The 24,820-nt window shown below is 47.7% G+C and overlaps 1 protein-coding gene across 6 annotated transcripts in view; it reads left to right on the top strand.

Moving 5' to 3' along the window:
• Positions 1 to 24,820, top strand: part of SEPTIN7 (septin 7) — a 266,068-nt gene that overhangs the window by 92,572 nt on the left and 148,676 nt on the right. For all 6 annotated transcript variants that reach the window (XM_030204223.1, XM_030204206.1, XM_030204215.1 and 3 more), the window contains one exon: positions 11,147 to 11,253. In XM_030204223.1, coding sequence (XP_030060083.1) covers positions 11,147 to 11,253 — 107 coding nt within the window. The remainder of the gene's footprint in view (positions 1 to 11,146; positions 11,254 to 24,820) is intronic.

Below are 24,820 nucleotides of genomic sequence, written 5' to 3'. Positions count from 1 at the left end.
CAGCTTCTGACTTTCTCTACCTCACCACCTCTCCCTCCACTAGTCCGTCCCCCTCTCTCTCTCCTTCCCCTCATTCCCTTTCCTCCTTTCCTGAAGTTACTATTGAGGAAACTACACTTCTCCTTTCTTCCTCAAAATGTACCACCTGTTCCTCTGATCCCATTCCTACCCACCTTCTTAATGCCATCTCTCCTACTCTTATTCCTTTTATCTGTCACATTCTCAACCTCTCACTTTCCACTGCAACTGTCCCTGCTGCCTTTAAACATGCTGTGGTCACACCTCTCCTTAAGAAGCCTTCACTTGACCCTACTTGTCCCTCTAATTACCGACCCATCTCCCTCCTTCCTTTTCTCTCCAAATTACTTGAGCGTGCTGTTCACCGCCGCTGCCTTGATTTTCTCTCCTCACATGCTATTCTTGACCCATTACAATCTGGTTTTCGCCCTCTCCACTCAACCGAAACTGCGCTTACTAAAGTCTCCAATGACCTATTACTGGCTAAATCCAGAGGTCAATATTCCATCCTCATTCTTCTTGATCTTTCCGCTGCTTTTGACACTGTCGATCACAGCATACTTCTCGATACCCTGTCCTCACTTGGATTCCAGGGCTCTGTCCTTTCCTGGTTCTCTTCCTACCTCTCCCTCCGCACCTTTAGTGTTCACTCTGGTGGATCCTCTTCTACTTCTATCCCTCTGCCTGTCGGCGTACCTCAGGGTTCTGTTCTTGGTCCCCTCCTCTTTTCTATCTACACTTCTTCCCTTGGTTCATTAATCTCATCCCATGGCTTTTCCTACCATCTCTATGCTGATGACTCCCAAATCTACCTTTCTACCCCTGATATCTCACCTTGCATCCAAACCAAAGTTTCAGCGTGCTTGTCTGACATTGCTGTCTGGATGTCTCAACGCCACCTGAAATTAAATATGACCAAAACCGAGCTTCTCATTTTCCCCCCCAAACCCACCTCCCCGCTCCCCCCGTTTTCTATTTCTGTTGATGGCTCTCTCATTCTCCCTGTCTCCTCAGCTCGAAACCTTGGGGTCATCTTTGACTCTTCTCTCTCCTTCTCTGCTCATATCCAGCAGACCGCCAAGACCTGTCGTTTCTTTCTTTACAACATCCGTAAAATCCGCCCCTTTCTTTCCGAGCACTCTACCAAAACCCTCATCCACACCCTTGTCACCTCTCGTTTAGACTACTGCAATCTGCTTCTTGCTGGCCTCCCACTTAGTCACATCTCCCCTCTCCAGTCGGTTCAAAACTCTGCTGCCCGTCTCATCTTCCGCCAGGGTCGCTTTACTCATACTACCCCTCTCCTCAAGACCCTTCACTGGCTCCCTATCCGTTTTCGCATCCTGTTCAAACTTCTTCTACTAACCTATAAATGTATTCACTCTGCTGCTCCCCAGTATCTCTCCACACTCGTCCTTCCCTACACCCCTTCCCGTGCACTCCGCTCCATGGATAAATCCTTCTTATCTGTTCCCTTCTCCACTACTGCCAACTCCAGACTTCGCGCCTTCTGTCTCGCTGCACCCTACGCCTGGAATAAACTTCCTGAGCCCCTACGTCTTGCCCCATCCTTGGCCACCTTTAAATCTAGACTGAAAGCCCACCTCTTTAACATTGCTTTTGACTAGTAACCACTTGTAACCACTCGCCTCCACCTACCCTCCTCTCTTCCTTCCCGTTCACATTAATTGATTTGATTTGCTTACTTTATTTATTTTTTGTCTATTAGATTGTAAGCTCTTTGAGCAGGGACTGTCTTCTATGTTTGTGCAGCGCTGCGTATGCCTTGTAGCGCTATAGAAATGCTAAATAGTAGTAGTAGTAGTAGTAGAATGAGTTCGTGATCTACTATCCTTGGTTACTCAAGGATATGGATTTGAGCACTGTGGCTTGGCTAGACAGTATACTGAGTGATCTACAGCTGTGCAGGGCCGAATCCCACGGAACTACTTATTTCTGTTTCCATCCGCAAGTAGATGAGCACAATTACCTATTTATCTGGATTGGTCTGGCAGGACTAAGAGGTAGATGCACTAAACGTTTTTCATCGTTAAATGAGCCCTCAGGGAAGAATTTCCTATCCTTTCCATGCACTTAAGCCTATTTTCCGACGACAGTAGCAGCTAACGAAAACGGAATGGAGATGAGCAATTAGTGTGAAAACCCCATTGAAACGACATGCACTAACCTTTTCCGATTGCCTTTACGCAGGAAAAAGGCAGGAAAACTAACCTCTCGTTAGGACAGCTCCGTGGCAGGAAAAAGTGTTAAGTGAAAAAATAAACAAACTTTGAGCCAATCCCAGCGCATTAGCAGAGCTAAAAGCGCTGTGATTGGTCCAAAGGACCTCAGAAAACACATAAAAAAATAAAAATAAAAAAAGGATCGGGAGGGGGCAAGGGCGCTCATCAGGAGCGTCCTGTACGGACGGCCTTGCCCCCCCCCCCCCCCCCCCCCGCTGCTCCCCACTTTCCGCCGCTCCCCCACCCCGAAAAAGCAAACTTCTAGAAGCCCCTGCCCCCCTCCCTTCCTCACTACTCTCACCTCAGCTCCGCCTCCCGACATCCTCCGTCCGTGCCCCGCCCCCTTTTGGGGTCGTCGCCGCCATTCCCCTCCTCTATCGGGCCCCCCTTCCTCTTACCGGGCCCGTGCAGCGCCTCTCTCCTCCGAAGGCGCTGCACGGGCAAGAAGAAAGCTGAATCAGCTGATGCCTGCCTTCGCGATGGCGCGTCTTTCTTCTGCTGCGCCCGCCCCTGTCTGACGTCAGTAACCTACGTAGGTTACTGAAGTCAGACAGGGGCGGGCCCAGGAGGAGAAAGACGCTCTATCGAAGCTAGGCGAAGGCAGGCATCAGCTGATTCAGCTTTCTTCTTGCCCGTGCAGCGCCTTCGGACAGAGGAGAGAGGCGCTGCACGGGCCCGGTAAGAGGAAGGGGGGCCCGATGGAGGAGGGGAATGGCGGCGACGACCCCAAAAGGGGGCGGGGCACGGACGGAGGATGTCGGGAGGCGGAGCTGAGGTGAGAGAGTAGTGAGGAAGGGAGGGGGGCAGGGGCTTCTAGAAGTTTGCTTTTTCGGGGTGGGGGGGAGCGGCGGAAAGTGGGGAGGGGGCTGCTAGAATTTTGCTTTTTCGGGGTGGGGGGAGCGGCGGAAAGTGGGGAGCAGCGGGGGGGGGGCAAGGCCGTCTGTACAGGACGCTCCTGATGAGCGCCCTTGCCCCATCCCGACCCTTTTTTTAAATTTTTGTTTTTATTTGGGAGCCATGTGCTTGCGATTTGACTGTGTTTTGACTGTTTGTGGCATGCGCAGAGCAGCTAACATAACGCTTGGCTGCTCTGCGCATGATTTGGGGGCCGATTAACGATGTGTATTGTGATTCTTTGATACATTGTACGTTTCACTACCGATCTCAGCATGTGTGACTTTTTTTTTTGGTGCATTTTTCGTTATTTTAAAATCGTTAGGGACTTTAACGATTTAGATTTTTTTACGTTTGGTTGCTGCATCTGCCTCTAAAGGAAAGAAAATTATCAGGTAAGACATACAGTTTTCCTTCCTTTCTGTTCCTAGAACTATTAGATGAGGTTAACTGTGGAGACAGCCTTTTATTATTTCATTCATACCAAACTGTTCTAATCTAAAAATGACAGTTTTTAAAACTGTGATTTTTCTACCAATTTGCCAGATTATTTGAAGGGTAAAACAACTTATAGTGTCACATGGTATTTTGTGTGTATATGTTAATGTTAAACACTGAGACCAATTGTGCTACAGACATTTTAAAGGTCTTGGCAGTCGTTTCCTTCTATATGAATTTTGCTATGTAATATATTTAGCATATTATAAAATGAGCCAACTGAGCAAAGCACAGTGGTGGTCATTTTCATAGTAGACGGATGTCCCAAAATGGCCAAAAATGTCATCTGCTGAAAACATCCAAATTGTGATTTTCAAAAGGCAGGATTTCAATCCCCCCCCCACCCCGGCCATTTTGGCGATAATGGAACGGGAAGAAAGTCCAAGACAAAAATGGACATTTTTATCTAGTTTATGTCCAAGGTACAATAAGTTGCCCCGAATGAGCAACTGATGACCGGAGGTATGAAGGCAGGACCCTTCTTTAATCTCCCAGTGGCTACTGACCTCCTCCCACCCCCCTAAGAAGTAAAAGTGACAGTTGATATCGGGCTCTGACAGCTTCAGGTATTATGGCCATTCCTAGTAGAGCAGCAAGCAAGTATAAGGAACGGCTTAGTGGTCAGTTCAATGAACTTTGACCAGCAGGACCCAGTTTTGTTACTCCAACTTAACTCTTATTTCTGTACAAATATGTGAGCTCTCCTGAAACATAGAAATACCCACTGTACCTGAATTTATAAGACACCTGCAAGCGTGAATGTAGTAAAAGCAGTTAGCGGGGTTTAAAAAGTTTGGATAGCTTCCTAAAGAATAAGTTCATAGACCATTATTAAAATGGACTTGGGAAAAATCCACTGTTTATTTCTAGGAAAAGCAGCATAAAATGTATTGTACTTTTTTGGGCTCTTACCAGGTACTTGTTAACTGGATTGGCCGCTGTTGAAAACAGGATGCTGGACTTGATGAACTTTCGGTCTGTCCCAGTATGGCAGAACTTATGTACTTATATGATGGCTATTGTAGTGGTGTACCCTACGTTTTTATTGGCTCCTGGAGGGCTCACAACATATAAAGGAATTAAGGTGGTATTTGTACCTGGGTCCCATTATTTAAAGTCCACTACACTGACCACTAGGTTGCCTCTCTGCTCTGCAGGGATGTCTGTGTGGCCATTTTTGTACAAATGATGCCAGACAAATGTTTTTGTACTTGCTTTTTTGACGTTTGTGTTTTTTACATTTCATTTTGGACATTCCTTGCCATCAACAGCAGATGAATCCATTAACTAATGGGTTGTATCCGCCTACCAGCAGGTGGAGATAGAGAACACTGAAAGCACATGGTATTCCTGGACGCCCCACTCCTTCTGACTTCAGTATATCTCTGTCTCCCAGCAGGTGTGGACGTCGCTTCTCAGCTCCTGGGTTTCTGCCTGGGGTGGCTCTTGTGCTTTGCCAGTAGAGCAGGGGGTGTTGTGGCTGGTGGTGCCCACTTTAAAGGCATACTTGGTTTTCCCTGTCCCTGCCTTACCCCATTCCCCCTCCTCCCGGAGTTCCTCTGTGGCTGCCTGCCTCTAACTTTCATCACAGTAAAAAAAAAAAAAAAAGAGAGAGAGAACTTCTCCTGAGCTCCTGGTTCGGTGCAGCTTGACCGCAGCTCATTTGATTCGGTGTCCTGAGGTGAGAGTGGTGTCCAGCTCCTCAGGGGAGGTTCCCGCTGATGATCTGTGCAGGGTAAGTTTTGGCACAAAGGTGCCATTTTGTTTTCTGTATTTGATGGCTGCTGAAGGGGTTAAGCGCTGCTCCCACTGTGGGAAACGCAGATCAGCAGTGGGGCTTTGCAGCACATGCTGCCTAGATGCTAATGCTGGCACAAGCATGGCCCGTGTGGGATGATCTTTTAGCATTCCTGGGTGGTAGGTCTATCAAGCCTGACATGTAGGCTGGTGCATCTCCGTGAATGATTTTGTGAACTAGAGTGCATATTTTGAACGTGATGCGTTCTTTCAGTGGAAGCCAGTGTAGCTTTTCTCGTAGGGGTTTAGCACTTTCATATTTTGTTTTTACCGAATATGAGTCTTGCTGCAGTGTTCTGGGCTGTCTGAAGTTTCTTGATTATTTGCTTTTTGCAGCCGGCGTAGAGTGCATTGCAATAGTCTCGATAAGGTTACGGAAAACGGTTCTTGGAAAGAAGGGTCTTACTCTTTTTAATTTCCACATTGAATGGAACATCTTCTTGGTTGTATTTTTCGCGTGACTTTCCAGTGTTAGGTGTTGATTAATGGTAACTCCAAGAATTTTTAGGGTGTTAGAAATTGGCAGGTTCAGATTTGGTGTATTGATGGTACTGAATTTGTTCGTGTTGTGTTGTGAGGTGAGTATTAGGCATTGGGTTTTTTCTGCGTTAAGTTTTAGCTTAAATGCATCCGCCCATGAGTGCATGATATGGAGACTTTGGTTGATTTCATTGGAGATTTCCTTTAGATCTTGTTTAAATGGGATGTAGATCGTTACGTCGTCTGTGTGTATATGTGTGTGTATATATATATATATATATATATATATATATATATATATATATATATATATAGGTTGAGCTTTTAGCTGACGCTAAGCGTAGACGAGTGAATACCCCGTCTGAGGGGGACTCGTCACTCTGTTCTCCCCCATGGTCTAGTTTCGGGGAGTCTGAGGGGTCTGGCAGGCCCTCACAGACTGATCCAGATGAGGGTGGCTGCTTGCCACAGGAGTTGGATGACCCTAAAGTGGTTCAGATTTTCCACTGCGACGAGCTGCCAGCTCTCATTTCTGATGCCTTACAGGCCCTTTGTATTGAAGATCCTGACGAGGGTGCTGCCTCTTCTATTGATCCTAGGATGGATAGCACTAAGAAGCCTTCTCTGGCTTTTCCCGTGCATGCTTCCATCCAAGAACTTATTTCAGTCAATGGTCTGACCCTGAGGGTCCCTTGAAGGTGGCCAGGGCTATGTGTCACCTTTACCCTCTGAGGGAAAATCAGTTGACCCTCTTTGGGATGCCTAAAGTGGATGCTTTAGTCACGGCTGTGACTAAAAAGACTACTCTCCCGGTAGAGGGAGCAGTCGCTTTGAAAGATATGCAGGACCGGCGGCTGGAATCTGCGCTGAAGCGGCCCTTTGAAATCTCGGGCCTTTTCTTACGGGCGGCTATTTGCAGTTCCTATGCAGCCCGGGCCTGCCTTTCCTGGTTGCAGCAGGCGGTTGAGCAGCCTGCCGATGGAGTGGGTTTCCTCGCTGAGGTCGGCTCGCGTATGGAGTCTGCCCTGTCTTTTTAGCTGATGCCCTTTATGATCTGGTCAGAGCTTTGGCTAAGCAGATGTCTGTGGTGGTTGCTGCCAGCCGCCTTCTTTGGCTCCGGCATTGGGCGGCTGACATGGCCTCTAAACAAAGGTTGGTGAGGTTACCCTTTCGGGGCCTTCTATTATTTGGAGAGGAATTGGAGAAGATTGTTAGGACCTAGGGGATTCTGTGTCCCAACGGTTGCCTGAGGATAGGCCGAGGCCTTCTTCCAAAAGTCCTTCTTTTCCCTCCTCTTCCAGGCCACGTTTTTGCGAAGCTCGCCGGTATCGCCCGAGGCGCTCTGCGGGGTTTGGTCAATGTACCCGTTTTCAGTAGAGGAACTCGTTTCATTTGGACAAACGTGCAACGGGGTCCGGGCAATGTCCAGGAGTTCAGGGGCATACTCCACAATGATGGGGCGCCGGTCCACTCGTCAGTTCCAGCAGTAGGGGGTCGTCTCTCCCTCTTTTTCGAGGAGTGGACCAAGATTACTTCAGATCAGTGGGTCCTAGACCTGAGCAGAGAAGGTTACCGGCTAGAATTTGCCGTCCCAGTAGGAGATGCGTTTTTGGAGTCCTGATGCGGCACTGCCATCAAGCGGGCGGCAGTATACAAGACCTTGTAGGTGTTGCTGAAGCTCGGAGCGGTGGTTCCGGTTCCTCTCACCGAACGCAGCTGCGGTCGCTACTCCATCTATTTTGTGGTGCCTCAAAAAGGCGGGTCGTTCAGACCTATCCTCGACTTATGCAGAGTCAACGAGGCCTTAGGAGTGCAACACTTCCGCATGGAAACCCTGCGCTCCGTCATTGCAGCGGTATGGCCAGGAGAGTTTCTCACGTCTCTGGACCTCAAGGAAGCATACTTGCATATTCCCATCTGGCCGCCGCATCATTGGTTTCTCTGGTTTGCGGTATTGAGCCAACATTTTCAGTTTCGCACCTTGCCTTTTGGCCTGGGGGCTGCCTCTCGGACTTTTTCCAAGGACATGGTGGTAGTGGCTGCCTTTCTCAGGCGAGAGGGAGTCAGAGTTCACCCTTATCTCGACGACTGGCTCATCAGAGCAGATTCGGCAGACGAGAGTCGACTTGCCACAGCCAGAGTTGTTACAGTTCTTCAGACTCTGGGCTGGGTAGTCAATATGCCCAAAAGTCACCTGACCCCCCTCTCAGTCTCTCGAGTATTTGGAGGTCCGGTTTGACATGGCTTCGGGGTTCGTTTTTCTTCCCGACAGGCGGCTCAAGCTTCAGAATCAGGTCCGCCTGCTCCTGCGGATGCCTCGCCCTCGAGCTTGGAACTTTGTTCAGCTCCTGGGATCGATGACGGCCACCATAGAGGTGGTTCCTTGGGTGAGAGCTCACATGAGACCGCTGCAGTTTGCTCTGCTTCAACAATGGTCTCCGATTTCCCAGGAATACCAACGCAGACTACGGTGGCTTCCTGCGGCCTAACGCAGTATGGATTGGTGGCTTTCTGACGGCAGGCTGCGGCAGGGGGTGCCACTGGCTCTTCCTTTTTGGTGTGTGGTGATAACGGATAACAGCCTTTTGGGCTGGGGAGCTCATTGCCGGGGACGCTATGCTCAGAGTCTGTGGTCCACCGCGGACGCGGGATGGTCCATCAATCGCTTGAAACTGAGAGCGATATTTCAGGCTCTTCTGGCCTTCCACAGGACGCCGAAGGGTCTTCCTGTCCAAGTTCTGTTGGACAACACGACAGCAGTGGCCTACATCAATCGCCAGGGCAGCACTCAGTGCAGGGCCCTGGCTGCGGAGGCGTCTCAGATCTGCGACTGGGCCGAGCGCCACCTAGAGCTGCTGTCCGCGGCTCACATAGCCGGTCAGAGCAATGTGCAAACCGATTTCCTCAGCAGACATCAAATCGACCCAGTGGAATGGGAACTGGCAGAAGTTTTTCTTCAGATTTGTGCCAAACGGGGGACTCCAGGATTGGATCTCATGGCGTCGAGCGTAAACGCCAAAGTCTCTCCCTTTTTCAGCAGAAGGAGAGATCTTTGCTCGGCGGGGTTGGATGCTCTGGCTCAACCTTGGCCCTCTGGCCTCCTGTATGTGTTCCCTCCTTGGCCCTTGATAGGGCGAGTTCTACTTCGGATTCGCCTGCACTGAGGATTGGTGATTCTCATCGCCCCGGATTGGCCAAGGCGTCCGTGGTACGTGGATCTCCTGCGGATGCTGGTGGACGCGCCTCTTCCTTTGCCTCAGGTTCCGAACCTGTTAGTTCAAGGTCTGGTGACTATGGAAGTTCCTTGCCGCTTTGGTCTTACGGCCTGGCTTTTGAGAGGGTGCAATTGAAGGACAAGGGCTATTCTAATAAGGTTATTGCCACGCTCTTGCAGGCTTGCACGCGGTCTACCTCTGCGACTTATGCTCGGATCTGGCGCACCTTTGAGGCATGGTGTACGCCAAAGTCTATCTCGCCGACTCTGGCGACAGTCTCACTCTTGCTGGAGTTTTTGCAGGATGGGCTACAAAAGGGCCTGGCCTACAGTTCCCTTCGAGTTCAAGTGGCAGTGTTGGCCTGCTTCCGGGGGAAAGTCTCCGGATTGTCCCTTGCTGCAGGATGTGACTCTTAAGACAATTTTTTTTTTTTTTTTTTTTTTTAGTGGCAATGACGTCGGCTAGAAGAGTGTCTGAGCTTCAGGCTCTTTCCTGTTGGGATCCTTTTCTGCAGTTCTCGGAATCTGGGGTAACTGTTCATACGGTGCCTTCTTTTCTGCCTAAGGTGGTTTCAGCTTTTCACCTCAACCAGCCCATCTTTCTTCCTTCCTTCTCTAAGGAGGAGTTTCCAGACTCCTTTGGGCAATTATGCCTTTTGGATGTCTGCAGGGCTCTGTGGCAGTATCTGCAGATGTCAAATGAATTTAGGAATTCTGATCATTTATTTGTTCTGTTGGCAGGTCCCCGACGGGGGTTTCCGGCGTCTAAGGCCACTATAGCACGATGGCTTAAGGAACTCATTTTTTCGGCTTATCTGCTTTCAGGGCGGTCGCCGCCTGAAGCGTTTAAAGCGCACTCTATGAGGGCAGTGTCCTTTGGGCTGAAACGGGTGTTTTTTTTTCTCTTCAGGAGATCTGTCGTGCGGCTACCTGGGCTTCTCATCTCTCTTTCGGGCAGCATTACAGGCTGGATGTGGCAGCTCGGCAGGATGTGCATTTTGGAGCGCAAGTGCTTGCTCGCGGAGTTACCCGTTCCCACCCTACTTAGGGAGTGCTTTGTTACATCCCATCAGTTAATGGATTCATCTGCTGTGACTAAAGGAAAGAAAATTATCAAGGTAAGAACCTAATTTTCCCTTTTCAGTGCGAGAACATGCTGCTCATTTACAGTACAGTATCGATTATCTGACATAAATGGGACTGAGCCGTTGAATAAGTGAAAAGTCAGATAATACAGAAAACAATGGTAATCTCTTAAAAAAATATACGGAAAGCATACTTTATGAAAGAAAAGGAATTCTGTATCTGTATTTAGAGTACAGTATTGTTTATTACCACTAACCAACAGTGTATGAAGTTAAAAAACAGAAGAGAACCTGCACACGTAGTCAGTGCGATGACATCACTGGTTGGGGTCTGTCAGATATGCCGAATGGCCAGATTAGGGAAGGTCTGATAATGAAGACCATACTTTATTTTCTAACAGGAAATCCCAATGTTTTTCCTGTTTGAAAATGACTGAGAGATGGCTGAGATGGACTTTTTTTTTTTTTATGTTATGATCAGGATGTCCCAATCCTGACTTGACCTGGGTATTCTTTTGAAAATGCCCCTCCATGCGTATCCAGACATCCAAAATTACAGATGGTCTCTTATTAAACTTTCATAGATGGATTTTTTTTGCTTTTGAAATACAAAATTAATTCATTGTATTATTTTCTAAATTGTGAATGAACCATTCTTTCTAGCATGAAACATCCATAAAATGTTATAGATGGAAGTTTGAGTATCCTGTGCTATAAGAACATTTTCATCATTACCTCAGCAGCTCGGATCCTGTTCATCTGCTTTTGAAAACGTAACGTTTTACTCAAATATAGCCAGTTGTGTATAGTGAATATATATTCAGTATAAATTGGAAAAATTAAATTTGTTCAAATTCAGACAGATGATAGATATTATTCTCATTGACTTCTTTGCTGTCTTTGGTTTTTTTTTTTAGGTGAATCTGGCTTGGGAAAATCAACACTAATCAACTCATTATTCTTAACAGACTTGTATTCCCCAGACTATCCTGGCCCTTCACTTAGAATTAAAAAGACAGTACAGGTATGTGTTCATAGTTGAAAATGTTCTAAGTATTTGAATTAACTGATACTGGCTTCCAGTTAACAGTACTTTTACAACTTAATATGTTCTATTAACAAATTTGCATTTTATGTACTTTAGAAAAATAAAAGCTGCTCACAGGAGGAATAAGATGAGTAGAAAACCTAGAATTGTGTCAGTAGTTTAAGGCTCATAATCAGCATTTTGAAAAATTTTCCAACAAGCCTGGGTTAGAGATCGGTAACTTGGGTTATCAAAAAAAATCATGTGTTGTCATCACATTAAAATACTTGACAGTGTACTTAGTGCATGGATATTTCTTAACAGGTTCTGTGTGTGTTTACTCAGCAATTAATATAGTGCTAAAGAAAATTAGCAGTTTGTCAGACTGCAAGAGAAGGAACTTTGATCCAAGCTGAGGGTATGGGATTAAGAGAACATGTAGTAAGGCGGTGCCACAGACTTCACCCAGTTTCTAACACTGCTACCTATCCCCCTCACCTCACAGGCTGCCTTTGCAGAGGAAACAGCATTCTTCATATCCCCTGCTGAAATTCAGCTCTCGTGTATACTTGAGCCGTGAGGAACAGGAAGTTGAGGTTGGCCTTGCAGTTTCAAGTTCTGCGTGACTCCTGAGCTTCCTGCACTGCGTGGTTCAAGCTTACATAGCCAAATTGCAGTGCAGAAGCATAACACATGCTAGGTAGTGTTAAAAAAACAAAACTAAACTAAAAACCACTAAATTTAGGGAGGGGACATTAAATCTCAGGTGCCAGTGTGCAATTTCTAGGCACCATGGCAACCTGGCATCCGGGATTTGTCAAGCTCTGATATATAAAATCTCATAGGTCTTTTTCTGGTAGAATGATAGTGGCGCACAGATTATACGCGCACCATTAATTCATGTGATACTTGATATTCTCAGAGGACAAGCAGACTGCTTGTTCTCACATATGGGTGATGTCCATGGCAGCCCCAGGTCTGGAAAATCTTCCTAGCAACAAAGGTTGCTAAAGCCTTCGAACGCGTGGGTGCGTGACCATCTTCCTGCCCATCACGCGAGAGTCCCGCTTCAGTCTTCTTTTTTCCGCAGTCAAGAGCGGCTGTTTACGGCAGTTCTGTGCCCCAGAAAAGAAGAGCCTTTGTTTTAGTCTGCTTTTCGACGTTTTTTTCTTCTCCGTCGTGCTCGTGCACGAGCTGTTTTGTTTTTTCTTTCAAAAAAAAAAAAAAAAAGTTTTTCCCTTAGTTTCTTTAGTTTTGCCCTCAAGTTTCCTTTCGTCATTGTGTGCGGCCATTTTGGCTGCCCATACGGGTTTTCTCCCCTTTTTGGGCCTTCCTTTGGCACCATCGCAAATTTTGATTTCGCCGCCGCTATTTTTCCGTCAATGACATCGAGGCTCACCAGCGGCTTCAAGAAGTGCACTCGGTGCAACTGGGCAATCTCAGGCACAGACCCTCATGTGTGGTGTATCCAGTGCCTTGGGCCCGACCATCGCCCAGACGCATGTAAGTTGTGTCTTAGCCTTAAAAAGCGGACACAAGCGTTGAGACAAGCTCAACAGGAATGCCTGTTTGCAGCTTTACCCGGTACTTCGGCGTTGACATCGACAGCTGTACCGAGGTCGGCGGCGGTGTCAATGTCGGCATCGGAGAGTGCATCGACCTTGGGAGCACAGGTAATGGCTGTCCAGAGGACCATCACATGCTGGCAACAGTGTACCATCGAGTGGGTCTCCACCTGCCTCGAGGGCTCGACCCCGAGGAGGCGTGTGGATTCCACATCCTCGTCTGTACCGAGGGGTACCGGTGACGTGCCTTGAGCGAAGGCAAAGAAGCACCATCATCGGTCCCCTTCTCGTCAACGTACCCAGAGCTCCGGGTCGTCGAGGGAATCGGCACCCGTGAAGTGTTGATGCCGGGAGGACTGCTCACTCTCCATACAAGAGGTGTCGATGCGCTCGACGATGCGCCAGACTCCGGACAGCCCGGTACCGCCTCCTCGGCAGATTTTAGCCTCGACTCCTGTACCGACTCCACAGCTTTTCTCGACAGACACTCTTGACGAGCGCCTCCATGCCATTCTTCCAGGGATCCTGGAAAGGCTGCTGTGACTATCTGTTCCGGTACCGGAGATGCTTGTGCCGACAGTACCGTCGATAGATGTGGCTGCTGACTTCCCCGCCTGTGGTGAGGCCCTCGACGTCGGTGTCACTTGCAGCATCGGCCTCGGCTCCCACCCCCCCCCCCCCCCCGAGTTGACTTGATGTCGATGGAGGGCGCTTCATCGCTGCCAGCACAGGAGTCAAATTCTCGGCATCGCCATTAAGGACATAGCTCCTCGGCGTCGAGACGGGCTCGGCTTCGGACTGCAGTCAGAGAACTGTCCGATACTGAAGGAGAGGCCTCGTGGGAGGCAGAGGAGAACCCAAGATATTTCTCTTCTGAGGAGTCTTGTGGCCTTCCCTCTGACCCTACTCCTTCGCCAGAGAGAAAGCTTTCTCCCCCGGAGAGTTTGTCTTTCTCGTCCTTTGTCCGGGAAATGTCTACGGCCACTCCCTTCCCAGTGGTAACTGAGGATGAGCCCAGGGCTGAGATGTTCGAGGTACTGGACTATCCTTCGCCACCTAAGGAGTCATCCACTGTTCCTCTACATAATGTCCTTAAGCAGACACTGTTGAGGAATTGGATGAAACCACTATCTAACCCCACCATTCCTAAGAAGGTTGAGTCCCAGTATAGGATTCACGGGGACCCAGAGTTGATGGAGGCCCAGTTGCCTCATGACTCGGGGGTTGTGGATTCTGCTCTCAAGAGAGCCAAAAGTACGAGAGATTACGCCTCGGCGCCCCCGGGTTGGGAGGCTCAGACTTTGGACTCTTTCGGGAGGAAGGCCTACCTGTCAGCTATGCTCTTCTGCAAAATTCATTCCTACCAGCTCTACACGAGCATTCACTTGCGGAACTATGTGAAGCAACTGGCGGACCTGGTCGATCAGCTCCCTTCGGAGCAGGCCAGGCCTTCTCAGGAGGTGGTCAGGCAGCTGATGGTGTGTCGTAAATTCCTGTCCAGGGGTACTTACGATTCTTTTGATGTGGCGTCCAGAGCTGCTGCTCAGGGTATAGTGATGCGCAGACTCTCATGGCTGCATGCCTCTGACCTCGACAGTCGAGTTCAGCAGTGGCTTGTGGATGTTCCTTGCTGGGGGGATAATATTTTTGGCAAGAAAGTCGAACAGGTGGTTGAGCAGATCCACCCGCGGGAAACCGCATTCGACAAACTCTCCCACCGGGCGCTTTCAGCATCTACCTCATCAGGTAGACGTTTTTACGGGGAAAGGAGGAATGCTCCCTATGCTTACAATAAGCGTAGGTAAAATCCACCTTCCCGCCAGCCTGCTCAGGCTCAACCCCAGCGCACTCGTTCACGTCAACAGCGTGCGCCTCGACAGGCCCCTGCAGCACCCCAACTAAAGCAAGGGACGGGCTTTTGACTGGCTCCAGGCGATCATAGCCGTAATAAAAGTGACCGTGCCGGACGATCTACTGGTCGGCGGAAGGTTAAAATTTTTTCACCAAAGGTGGCCTCTTGTAACCTCTGATCGGTGGGTTCTTCAAATAGTCCGGCAGGGATACTCCCCCATTTTGATCTCCAAACCTCCAAATTGCCCACCGGGAGCTCAGTCCTTCAGCTTCCAGCACAGACGGGTACTTGCAGAGGAACTCTCCGCTCTTCTCAGCGCCAATACGGTCGAGCCCGTGCCACTGGGGCAAGAAGGGCTTGGATTCTGTTCCAGGTACTTTGTTCAAAAGAAAACAGGGGGGATGCATCCCATCCTAGACCTAAGGGCCCTGAACAAATATCTGATTCGAGAAAAGTTCAGGATGGTTTCCCTGGGCACCCTTCTTCCCATGATTCAGAAAAACGATTGGCTATGCTCTCTGGATTTGAAGGATGCTTATACTCGCATCCCGATACTGCCAGCTCACAGGCAGTATCTTCGATTCTGTCTGGGAACATAGCACTTTCAGTATTGTGTGCTGCCCTTTGGGCTCGCCTCTGCGCCCCGGGTGTTCACCAAATGCTTGGCGGTCGTTGCAGCATCACTACGCAGGCTGGGAGTGCATGTGTTCCCTTATCTCAACGATTGGCTGGTAAAGAACACCTCAGAGGCAGGAGCTCTACAGTCCATGCAGATGACTCTCAAACTTCTGGAGCTACTCAGGTTTGTTATAAATTACCCAAAGTCCCATCCCCTTCCAGTTCAACAACTAGAATTAATAGGAGCTCTGCTGGACTCTCAGACAGCTCCGGCCTATCTTCCCGAGGCAAGGGCGGACAACCTTCTGTCCTTGGTTTACATGACCAGAGTGTCTCAGCAGATCATAGCTCAGCCGATGTTGAGACTTCTGGGCCATATGGCCTCCATAGTTTCATGTGACTCCCATGGCACGCCTTCACATCAGATCTGCTCAGTGGACCCTAGTTTCCCTGTGGTATCAAGCTGCAGGGGATCTAGAAGATGCAATCCTGTTGCCCACCGCTTTTCACAATTCTCTGATATGGTGGACAATTTGACCTTGGGACGTCCCTTCCAAATTCCTCAGCCTCAAAAAGTGCTGGCTACGGATGCATCTCTCCTAGGGTGGGGAGCTCATGTAGATGGGCTCCACACTCAGGTAGCTTGGTCCCTTCAGGAATCAGGTCTTCAGATCAATCTCCTGGAGTTGCGACGATCTGGAACGCTCTAAAGGCTTTCAGAGATTGGCTGTCCAATCAAATTATCCAAATTCAGACAGACAACCAAGTTGCCATGTACTATGTGAACAAGCAGGGGGGGCACCGGATCTCGCCCCCTGTGTCGGGAAGCCTTCCAGGTGTGGCTTTCGGCTCGTCGTCACGGCATGTTTCTCGAGGTCACGTATCTGGCAGGCATAAACAACAGTCTGGCCGATAGGTTGAGCAGGATAATGCAACCTCACGAGTGGTCTCTCAACAGGGCAGTTGTCCGCAAGATCTTCCGAGCGTGGGGCACCCCCTCGGTGGATCTTTTTGCCGCTCGGCTCAATCACAAGCCCTCAGTTCTGTTCCAGACTTCAGACCTATGACAGGCTAGCCTCGGATGCCTTTCTCCTACATTGGGGGTCAGGCCTTCTGTATGCGTATCCTCCCATACCTCTGGTGGGGAAGACTTTGCTGAAACTCCAGCAAGACCGCGGAACCATGATTCTGATTGCTCACTTCTGGCCACGTCAGATTTGGTTCCCTCTTCTTCTGGAGTTGTCCTCCGAAGAACCATGGAGATTGGAGTGTTTTCCAACCCTCATCACTCAGAACGAGGGAGCGCTTCTGCATCCCAACCGCTAGTCTCTGGCTCTCACGGCCTGGATGTTGAGGGCGTAGATTTCTCCTCCTTAGGTCTTTCTGAGGATGTCTCCCGAGTCTTGCTTCCTTCCAGGAAAGATTCCAGGAAGAGGTGTTACTCTTTCAAATGGAGGAGGTTTGCCGTCTGGTGCGACAGCAAGGCCCTGGATCCTCGCTCTAGTCCTACACATATCCTGCTTGAATACCTTCTGCACTTGTCAGAGTCTGATCTCAAAACCAACTCCGTAAGAGTTCATCTTAGTGCAATTAGTGCTTTCCATTATCATGGTAAGCCTATCTCTGGACAGCCTTTAGTTGTTTCACTTCATGAGAGATTTGCTTTTGTCAAAGCCCCCTGTCAAACCTCCACCACTGTCTGGGATCTCAACGTTGTCCTCGCCCAGCTGATGAATCCTCCTTTTGAGCCACTGAATTCCTGCCATCTGAAGTACTTGACCTGGAAGGTCATTTTCTTGGTGGCTGTTACTTCAGCTCGTAGAGTCAGTGAGCTTCAAGCCTTGGTAGCCCATGCTGCCTATACTAAGTTTCATCATAGGGTGAGTGCGGAGGACTACTCTTAAGTTCTTGCTGAAGGTGGTGTCGGAGTTCCATCTGAACCAGTCAACTGTCTTGCCAATGTTCTTTCCCTGTCCTCATACCCGCCCTGCTGAACGTCAGTTGCATACATTGGACTGCAAGAGAGCATTGGCCTTCTATGTGGAGCGGACAAGCCCCTTCAGACAGTCCGCCCAAATGTTTGTTTGTTTCAATCCCCACAGAAGGGGTGTGGCTGTTGGGAAACGCACCATTTCCAATTGGCTAGCAGATTGCATTTCCTTCACTTACGCCCAAGCTGGGCTGACTCTTGAGGGTCATGTTACGGCTCATAGTGTTCGAGCCATGGTAGCGTCAGTGGCCCACTTGAAGTCTGCCACTATTGAAGAGATTTCCAAGGCTGCGACGTGGTCATCAGTCCATACATTCACATTTCAGTACTGCCTTCAGCAGGATAGCCGACGCGACAGTCGGTTTGGGCAGTCGGTGCTGCAGAATCTGCTTGAGGTTTAGAATCCAACTGCACCCCCCCCCCCCCCCCCCCCCCCCCAGGCCCATTTTTATTCTGTTCCAGGCTGCACTCTCAGATGTTTCTTCATAGGTCAATTTTTATGTCCTCGCCGTTGACCCTGTTTGTTGTTTTGAGTGAGCCTGGGGGCTAGGGATACCCCTATGTGAGAACAAGCAGCCTGCTTGTCCTCGGAGAAGGCGAAGTTACTTACCTGTAGCAGGTATTCTTTGAGGAGAGCAGGCTGATTATTCTCACCAACCCGCCTGCCTCCCCTTTGGAGTTGTTCCTTTTTTTGGTTTTGTTTCATAAGTTGATTGAAGCGGGACTCTCGTGTGATGGGCGGGAAGATGGTCATGCGTGCATGGTGCGTGCACCCACGCGCTCGAAGGCTTTAGCAACCTTTGTTGCTAGGAAGATTTTCAGGACCTGGGGCTGCCATGGATGTCACCCATATGTGAGAACAATCAGCCTGCTGTCCTCGGAGAATACCTGCTACAGGTAAGTAACTTCGCTATATGTGGTAGGCTGTACTGGAAATGACGTGGCAGTTTCAAGAACAAATTTTCTTTCTGGTCCAAGAGTGACAAAGGTGAGATGTATTTCTGCCTAGTTATGCATTTTTTTTCAATTTGAGATGGAAATAAGCAAAAGCGCTGTTACTCGGTCGAGGAAAGATTATAGACTGTGGATAGAGTACACAAAGGAGAGTCGCAAGCTAAAATTTCAAAGGACCTTAACATTTCTGAATCAACACTGAGGTTGGCTTGGAAATGAAGGTAATCTGTGACTTCATTTAAATGCATTGAATCTTCACAAGGCCTTGAACAAAAGTGTTTGTGTTATGTAGCCAAACCTGAGCTTGATAAAGCACTGCGCATGTAGGTTGCACAAAAACGAGTTAAAGGAACACTTCTTAGTGGCTCAGTGCTCCAAGCACAAGCTGAAAGATTTGGACATTTGATTGGGCATGAATTTTCTGCTAGTAGAGGGTACATGAATAGGTTCTAGAAATGCCATAGAATGTCATACTTGCTGATTTTGGGGAAAAGCCGATTGGCAGATGACGCTGCCACCAGTGTGTTCCCCAGCGAGTTAAAGGCCGTCCTTGAAAATGGAGGCTATACAGAATAGCAAGTGTATAATTGTGATGAAATGGCCTTGTTCACAAAATTATTACCAGAAAGCTTTGACGTTAAAAAATCAGCCCAATAATACAGTTGTCTATAAGAAAATTAAAGATTGTATCACTTCTGTTATGCATAAATAAAACTGGCAGTCACAAGCTATCTCTGACTCTGGTTGGTCGATTTTAAAATCCATGATTGTCACCTAAATAAATCAAAATTGCCTGTAATTTATAAAAGCAGCAAAAATGATGGCTAACTAGTGCCTTAACGAATGATTTCACAAGTCATTTGTTCCACCTGTTCGCAAGCATTTGCGTTTAAAGAAGCTTGAGGAAAGGCACTCCTGTTGCTCGATAACTGCCCCACACACCCTCCAGTGGAGTCTTTGATCTCTGGAGATGGGAAAATTTGAGTTCTTTACCTTCCCTTGGACATCACATCCAAAATCCAACCACTTGAACATAACCAAGAACTTCAAACATAATTACAGATGAGGTAATTTCTGGCCTTGTTTCATCAGAAAATCCTAACATTCCTGAATTTCTGAAAAAGTTGAATTGAAAGAAATGTATATTGTTAAGGCATGGGATGATGTAAAACAGCTATTCATTGAAAACTGCTGGATGAGAGAGCTGGGTGATGCCTTTGCCGAAAGCAGTTCTTCCGGTGACTATGGGAGCGAGTCTTAACTTTGAAGGCTTCACTGAAACAGATATCAACACATTAAACTAGACAGACGAACAAAAAGCTGCCTGTACCTACAATATATTAAAAGACTTTGATACAGGAATTTCTGCACAAATGATTAGTGACTTGTTAGAATGAGATGAAAATAATTTATGCAGGTGTTCCTAATACAGAAATTGTCAGAGGAGGACATTATACAGGCTATTAACTAAAACATGATATCCCAGAGAACACCACCAGTGACAATGATGACTATGATGTGCCAACTATGAAACTTTCACCTGTTGAAGCAATTGCTTCTCTTGATAAAGTTTTGTAAAAGAACAAGGGACAGAACCTTTAGAATTTGTGCACCTAAGGTGCATGAGAGAGTTTGCGAGGAAACAACTAAAGGTTGCTGACTTCAAAAAATAAGCAATGGTCTCCATTTAATTTGGTTTAGTTTTGAACTCAGACTTTATTGTACTGTACAGTTCTTTTATTTTTTGTTTTGTAAATGATTGTTGGAGAAATACTGTATATTGTCTGTCAATACATACAGTACTGTAAATAAGGCCCAGATGCACAAAAGCTAACGAGCCAGCAATGTGGTTTTTCTACCCCCTCTACTCATTTATCCAGAGTAGGCAAGCATCAGCCTCACTAAACATCTGATAAAAGGCTACATTTGAGAGCATCCTTTCACCATCATTACTCAACCGGTTTTGCAAGCCAGGAGTAAAACGAGACATGCACAAAAAGGTTCTCTGAGCTCTTTTCCTATCACAGTAGCAGCTAATGAAAACGGAATGCAAATCTATTATGATGAGCTAATTACTGTACAAATGTGCATGCAAGGCGATGCACCTGTTTTCTGTCCTGATGTACAAAAACAGTCCCTAGCTTTACCATGGAAAAGTTAATGGGAGGTCTGACAGCTCCAGACATCCCGTTTAAATTTAAGTGAGCTTCACACAACAAAATATCAGGGCAGAGAGTGCTGTAGGCAAATGCACTGTAACAGCAGGGTCTGCTTTTAACCAGCATTCATAAGTGTGACAGAAATCCAACTTGAAAGGCTGTAGGGAGCCGATGAGTCCCTGCGATGGGAGGAAAGGATCCTGCTTCAGCTGTCTGGGGCCAGGCAGAGAAACCGTAAGTCAGAATGCTGGAGCAAACATCAGAAATTCTGTTGAGATGCGGAAGAGCTGCAGGAGTTCTTGTGCTGCCACTGCCGTGTCCTGACCCTGGCAAGGAAGCGGGGGCAGCAGAGGAGAGAAGAGAACTCTGTAACCCACGAGCGAGAACCCAGCGGGGGGTGGGGGGCTGCTCTTCTTGAGGGCTGCAGGTGTTTTTTAACTGTCTCCCTCCTCCTGCCTTTTGCACAGAAGAGAGCAGCAGATTGCCAACTGCAGGCTCCTGGCATCAGTGGACCCCCCCCCCCCCCCCCCCCCCCCTCACCAAGCAGGAGAGTTCAGGCTTCCAGCTTGTTTTGGGGGGGAAAAATACACCGGCTCTCATACATTTGGCTTGTATTAAAGGTTTCTTTTGAGATCTCAGCTATTGCTTTGCAAGCTGTGGTATGTAACTTATGCGGCCAGCACTTTCCATTTCTGTGTACAGCAGGCGGCAGATGCCATGCTGGAAGCTGGGGTGCAGCCTCCCTAAGAATTCACAGATGTGGAACCTGGTCTGGCCTGCTTGCTGAACGCTTTATGCAGCTTGGTTCAGTTATCAGCCAAACAGATGTCCCTGGCAGTGGTAACACGCCGTTTGTTGAGGTTGCGACGTTGGGCAGCGGTTGCAGCATCCAAACAGTGATTGGTGGAGAAGTTGGTAAAGGATTTTGGAGGTTCCAAGTTCCTGCCGGAAGGTAAACCTCATTCTTCTGGGAAGGCTGGGCAGCCTAAACTGCGTTTTCAGGAGAGTAGAAAGTATCACCTGGGCCGCTCTGACTTTGCTCAGCGATCCAGGTATCAGCAGAAATGGTCCTTTCATTTGGACAGGCATACCGGAGGGATCTCTTCTACAGCTCCTTCTACTCCCTGTACCTCACAATGATGGTGTTGAGACCCCTATTGATCCCGGGCTGTCCCTCTTTTACAAGGAGTGGGTCAAAATCACATTAGACCAATGAGTCTTGGACATTATTTGAGACAGTTACAAATTGGAGTTTTCGCTCTCCCGTCACATTCTTTCTTGATCTGTGCAGCGGGTGGCAGTGTAGGAAATGTTACAGCGATTGCTCCAGTTAGGAGCGATCATTCCAATCTCTGGCCAGGACCTAGGATGGTCCACTGTTCCATCTATTTCATGGTCCCCAAGAAGGAGGGGTCTGCCCATCCCGTTCTGGGTCTAAAGGTAGTCAACCGCTATCTCCATATATGTTATTTCTGCATGGAGACTGTGTGGTCGGTGATTGCGGCACTTCAGCCAGGGGATTTTCTCATGGCTTTGGACCTCAAAGAAATGTATTTGCACATTCCTATATGGCCTGCCTAATAGTGTTCCCTTTGCTTTGCAGTGCTGGGCTGGCATTTTCAGTTTCGGTCTGTGCCTTTCAGCTTGGCCACAGCTTCTCGACCAAGATAATGGTGGTAGTAGCTATGGCATTGCGGAAGGAGGGCATCAGAGTGCACTCATACTTGGATGATTGGCTCATTAGAGCATCATGTCAGGAGAGTATGCGAGTGATGGCCAGATTAATGGAACTCTCTGTCCCTAGGATGAGTTATCAACTTGGGCAAGAGTCTGCTCTTTCCTTCCCAATCTCTTGAGTATGTTTGTATGTTTGGGAAGCTTGCCAGGTGCCCTTGGCCTGGATTGGCCGCTGTCGTGGACAGGATGCTGGGCTCGATGGACCCTTGGTCTTTTCCCAGTGTGGCATTACTTATGTACTTATATCTTGGGGTGTGTTTCAACACACCGTAGAGCAAGATATTTCTGCCCAGGCAATGGCAAGACCATCTACGACTGCAGATTCTTCGGTTGGTGCTGTCCCCTGCATCCAGAGTTTGGGACTGTGTGCAGGTGCTGGGGTCCATGGTGACTACACTGGAGGTAGTGCCATGGGCTTGGGCCCACAAGTGGCCTTTGCAGCTCTCCCTCCTGAGCTGGTGGTAACCAGTGTCACAGAATTACGAGCGGCAACTTCAGTGGCTGCACCAGAGAAGACGGCCTGGTGGTTAAGGGGAGCCAGTCTTAAGTCAGAGTTGCATTGACATCTCCCAATTAGGTGGTGGTAATCACCGATGTCAGTCTCATTGTCAGTCTTGAGATCTGCAGAGGCAGTGTTTGGGGAGTCCGTGCTGGCGGCAGAAGTTTCTGCTCCCCACCCTGTTTAGGCACTGCTTTGATACATCCCGCCTATCTCTAGATTCATCTGCTGCTGCCACTAAGGAATGAAAAATTTTTCTTACCTGATAATTTTCTTTCCTTTAGTCGCAGCAGATGAATCCAGAGTCTCACCCTGAGCCGAAGGAATGTGTCCGGGGTGAGCTCAGTGGTTCAAGGAAGTACTCTCTGTGACTTTGTTGCTTTCTTTGTTTTTGTTTCAGGAGGATGTTACTTGCTGTTTGGGGGTCTGTGAGGACGGAGTTATGTTGTTTACCGGTTCATGTGCTTTGTTATAAGTAATACTGAGGCTGCCAGGAGTATACTGTCCAATAAGACAGAGTTCAGATAAATACTCTTTCTCCACCTGCTGGTAGATGGTCACAACCCACCTGTCTCTGGATTCATCTGCTGCGACCAAAGGAAAGAAAATAATAGGGTAAGAATTTTTCATTTTAACTCTTGATCTTTGATGCCGTTTTATTCCAGTTATAAGTTCTCCATTTATACACAGTTACATAACATTGCCTTCCAACCATTGCATACTAATGGTGCTCCACCATATCTGTGTTGTCATTCACTATCGTGGATTCAAATCCATGGAAATGAAAAGCCACAGGCTTATGATGGGTATGAGCTTGTCTAGATTATTATTTATTATTGTAGGTATTGTTCATTCCAGAAATGTAAGCAGATGGAATATTTGAAAATCGGTTCTCATGTTTTGGGAGTAATTTATAAGTTGCTTGTGAAACTTTCCCAAAACAGTTACTTCATAAAGACAACGTAGGCAGTTTTATGCCTGTATATAATCCTCAGTAGAACACACATACTCTTGTACAGATTTATACCTGCTGTGCAACGGGGTGCATGAGTGTACATGTATATAAGGAGTCCTGAGACTCGGTCCTGGGATCTCGTGATCCAGAGAGTGCTGACTGCAGTTGAGCCACAGTGTTTGCCCAGCCTTTGTTCTGCCCCTAGAGCAGGGGTTCTCAACCCAGTTAGGCTTTTAGGATACCCACAATGAATAAGTATGAGATAAACTTGTATGCTCTTCCTCTGTTGTATACAAATCTGTTATTCTGATGGGCCCATCCTGTGCCTGGTTTATACCCTGTTTTGCTTTTCACTGTTGCCTTCTTAATACCTGCTTCTGTTCCTGGTTCTGCTGTATTACCTGGTTGTCACCTGTTTGCTGGCTTGGTTCCTGCTCTGTCTGCCTGCCAACCCACCAGGTCTGGAATTACTTCTGCACCACACTTCAGCCCAGGCTCTGACAATGTATTCTGTGTGTATACATTTGCCTTGTAAAGAAAGATTCAAGAGAACTGTGAAAGGATACGTTAAAAAAAAAATACATTTTAAAGATTTTGCAGTAGTTTCAGATCACCATTATGTGAGCGGTAGAACAATGAAAAGATCATTTTTGGAACTGAAAAGACTGCTTTGTGGGTTAGTCTGGTGCTTGTCACTTCCACTTGTCTTCTAGTGGTTTGTAAACCAACTGTTGAGACTAGAGCCAAGATGAGACCTTGGAGATATGCCCTTTGGCAGTCCCTTTTGCCTCATGTACCTTTTTCTTTACAAGACAAAAAAAGTGTGTCTGTTGCAAGAAGGAAAGCATTGCTGTTGCTCTATGGTTTTGTCTTAAATCAATATAAGTGTTAATTTAAGGCTTTAAAGATAGCCTTATTGAGTAATTTCATTAGTGTTGATGTTATTGTGCATGAAGTACAAATTGATGGTCTATCAATTTTCTTCTTTTCTTTCTTCTGGCACTTGCTTTTCTTAACATTTTTTTGTGAATCCCTACATAATACTATTAAATGTTGATGTGATCTTTAAGAGTGCATGGGAAACAGCCATGTGGAATGAAGTTGTAAGCAAGTTTGAAAGTTTAGGACTTGAACTAAGTTTCCATGAATCCCTTACGAATATTTGTCAAGGCAGGTGATAGGGTACAGCTGGACTCTTAGCTGTGAATTATACTAGTTGCTGTTTTCTGGATTTC

Source organism: Microcaecilia unicolor, chromosome 1 (assembly GCF_901765095.1).
Source record: "Microcaecilia unicolor chromosome 1, aMicUni1.1, whole genome shotgun sequence".
NCBI lineage: Eukaryota > Metazoa > Chordata > Amphibia > Gymnophiona > Siphonopidae > Microcaecilia > Microcaecilia unicolor.
This window is presented reverse-complemented; position numbering and strand designations above follow the sequence as displayed.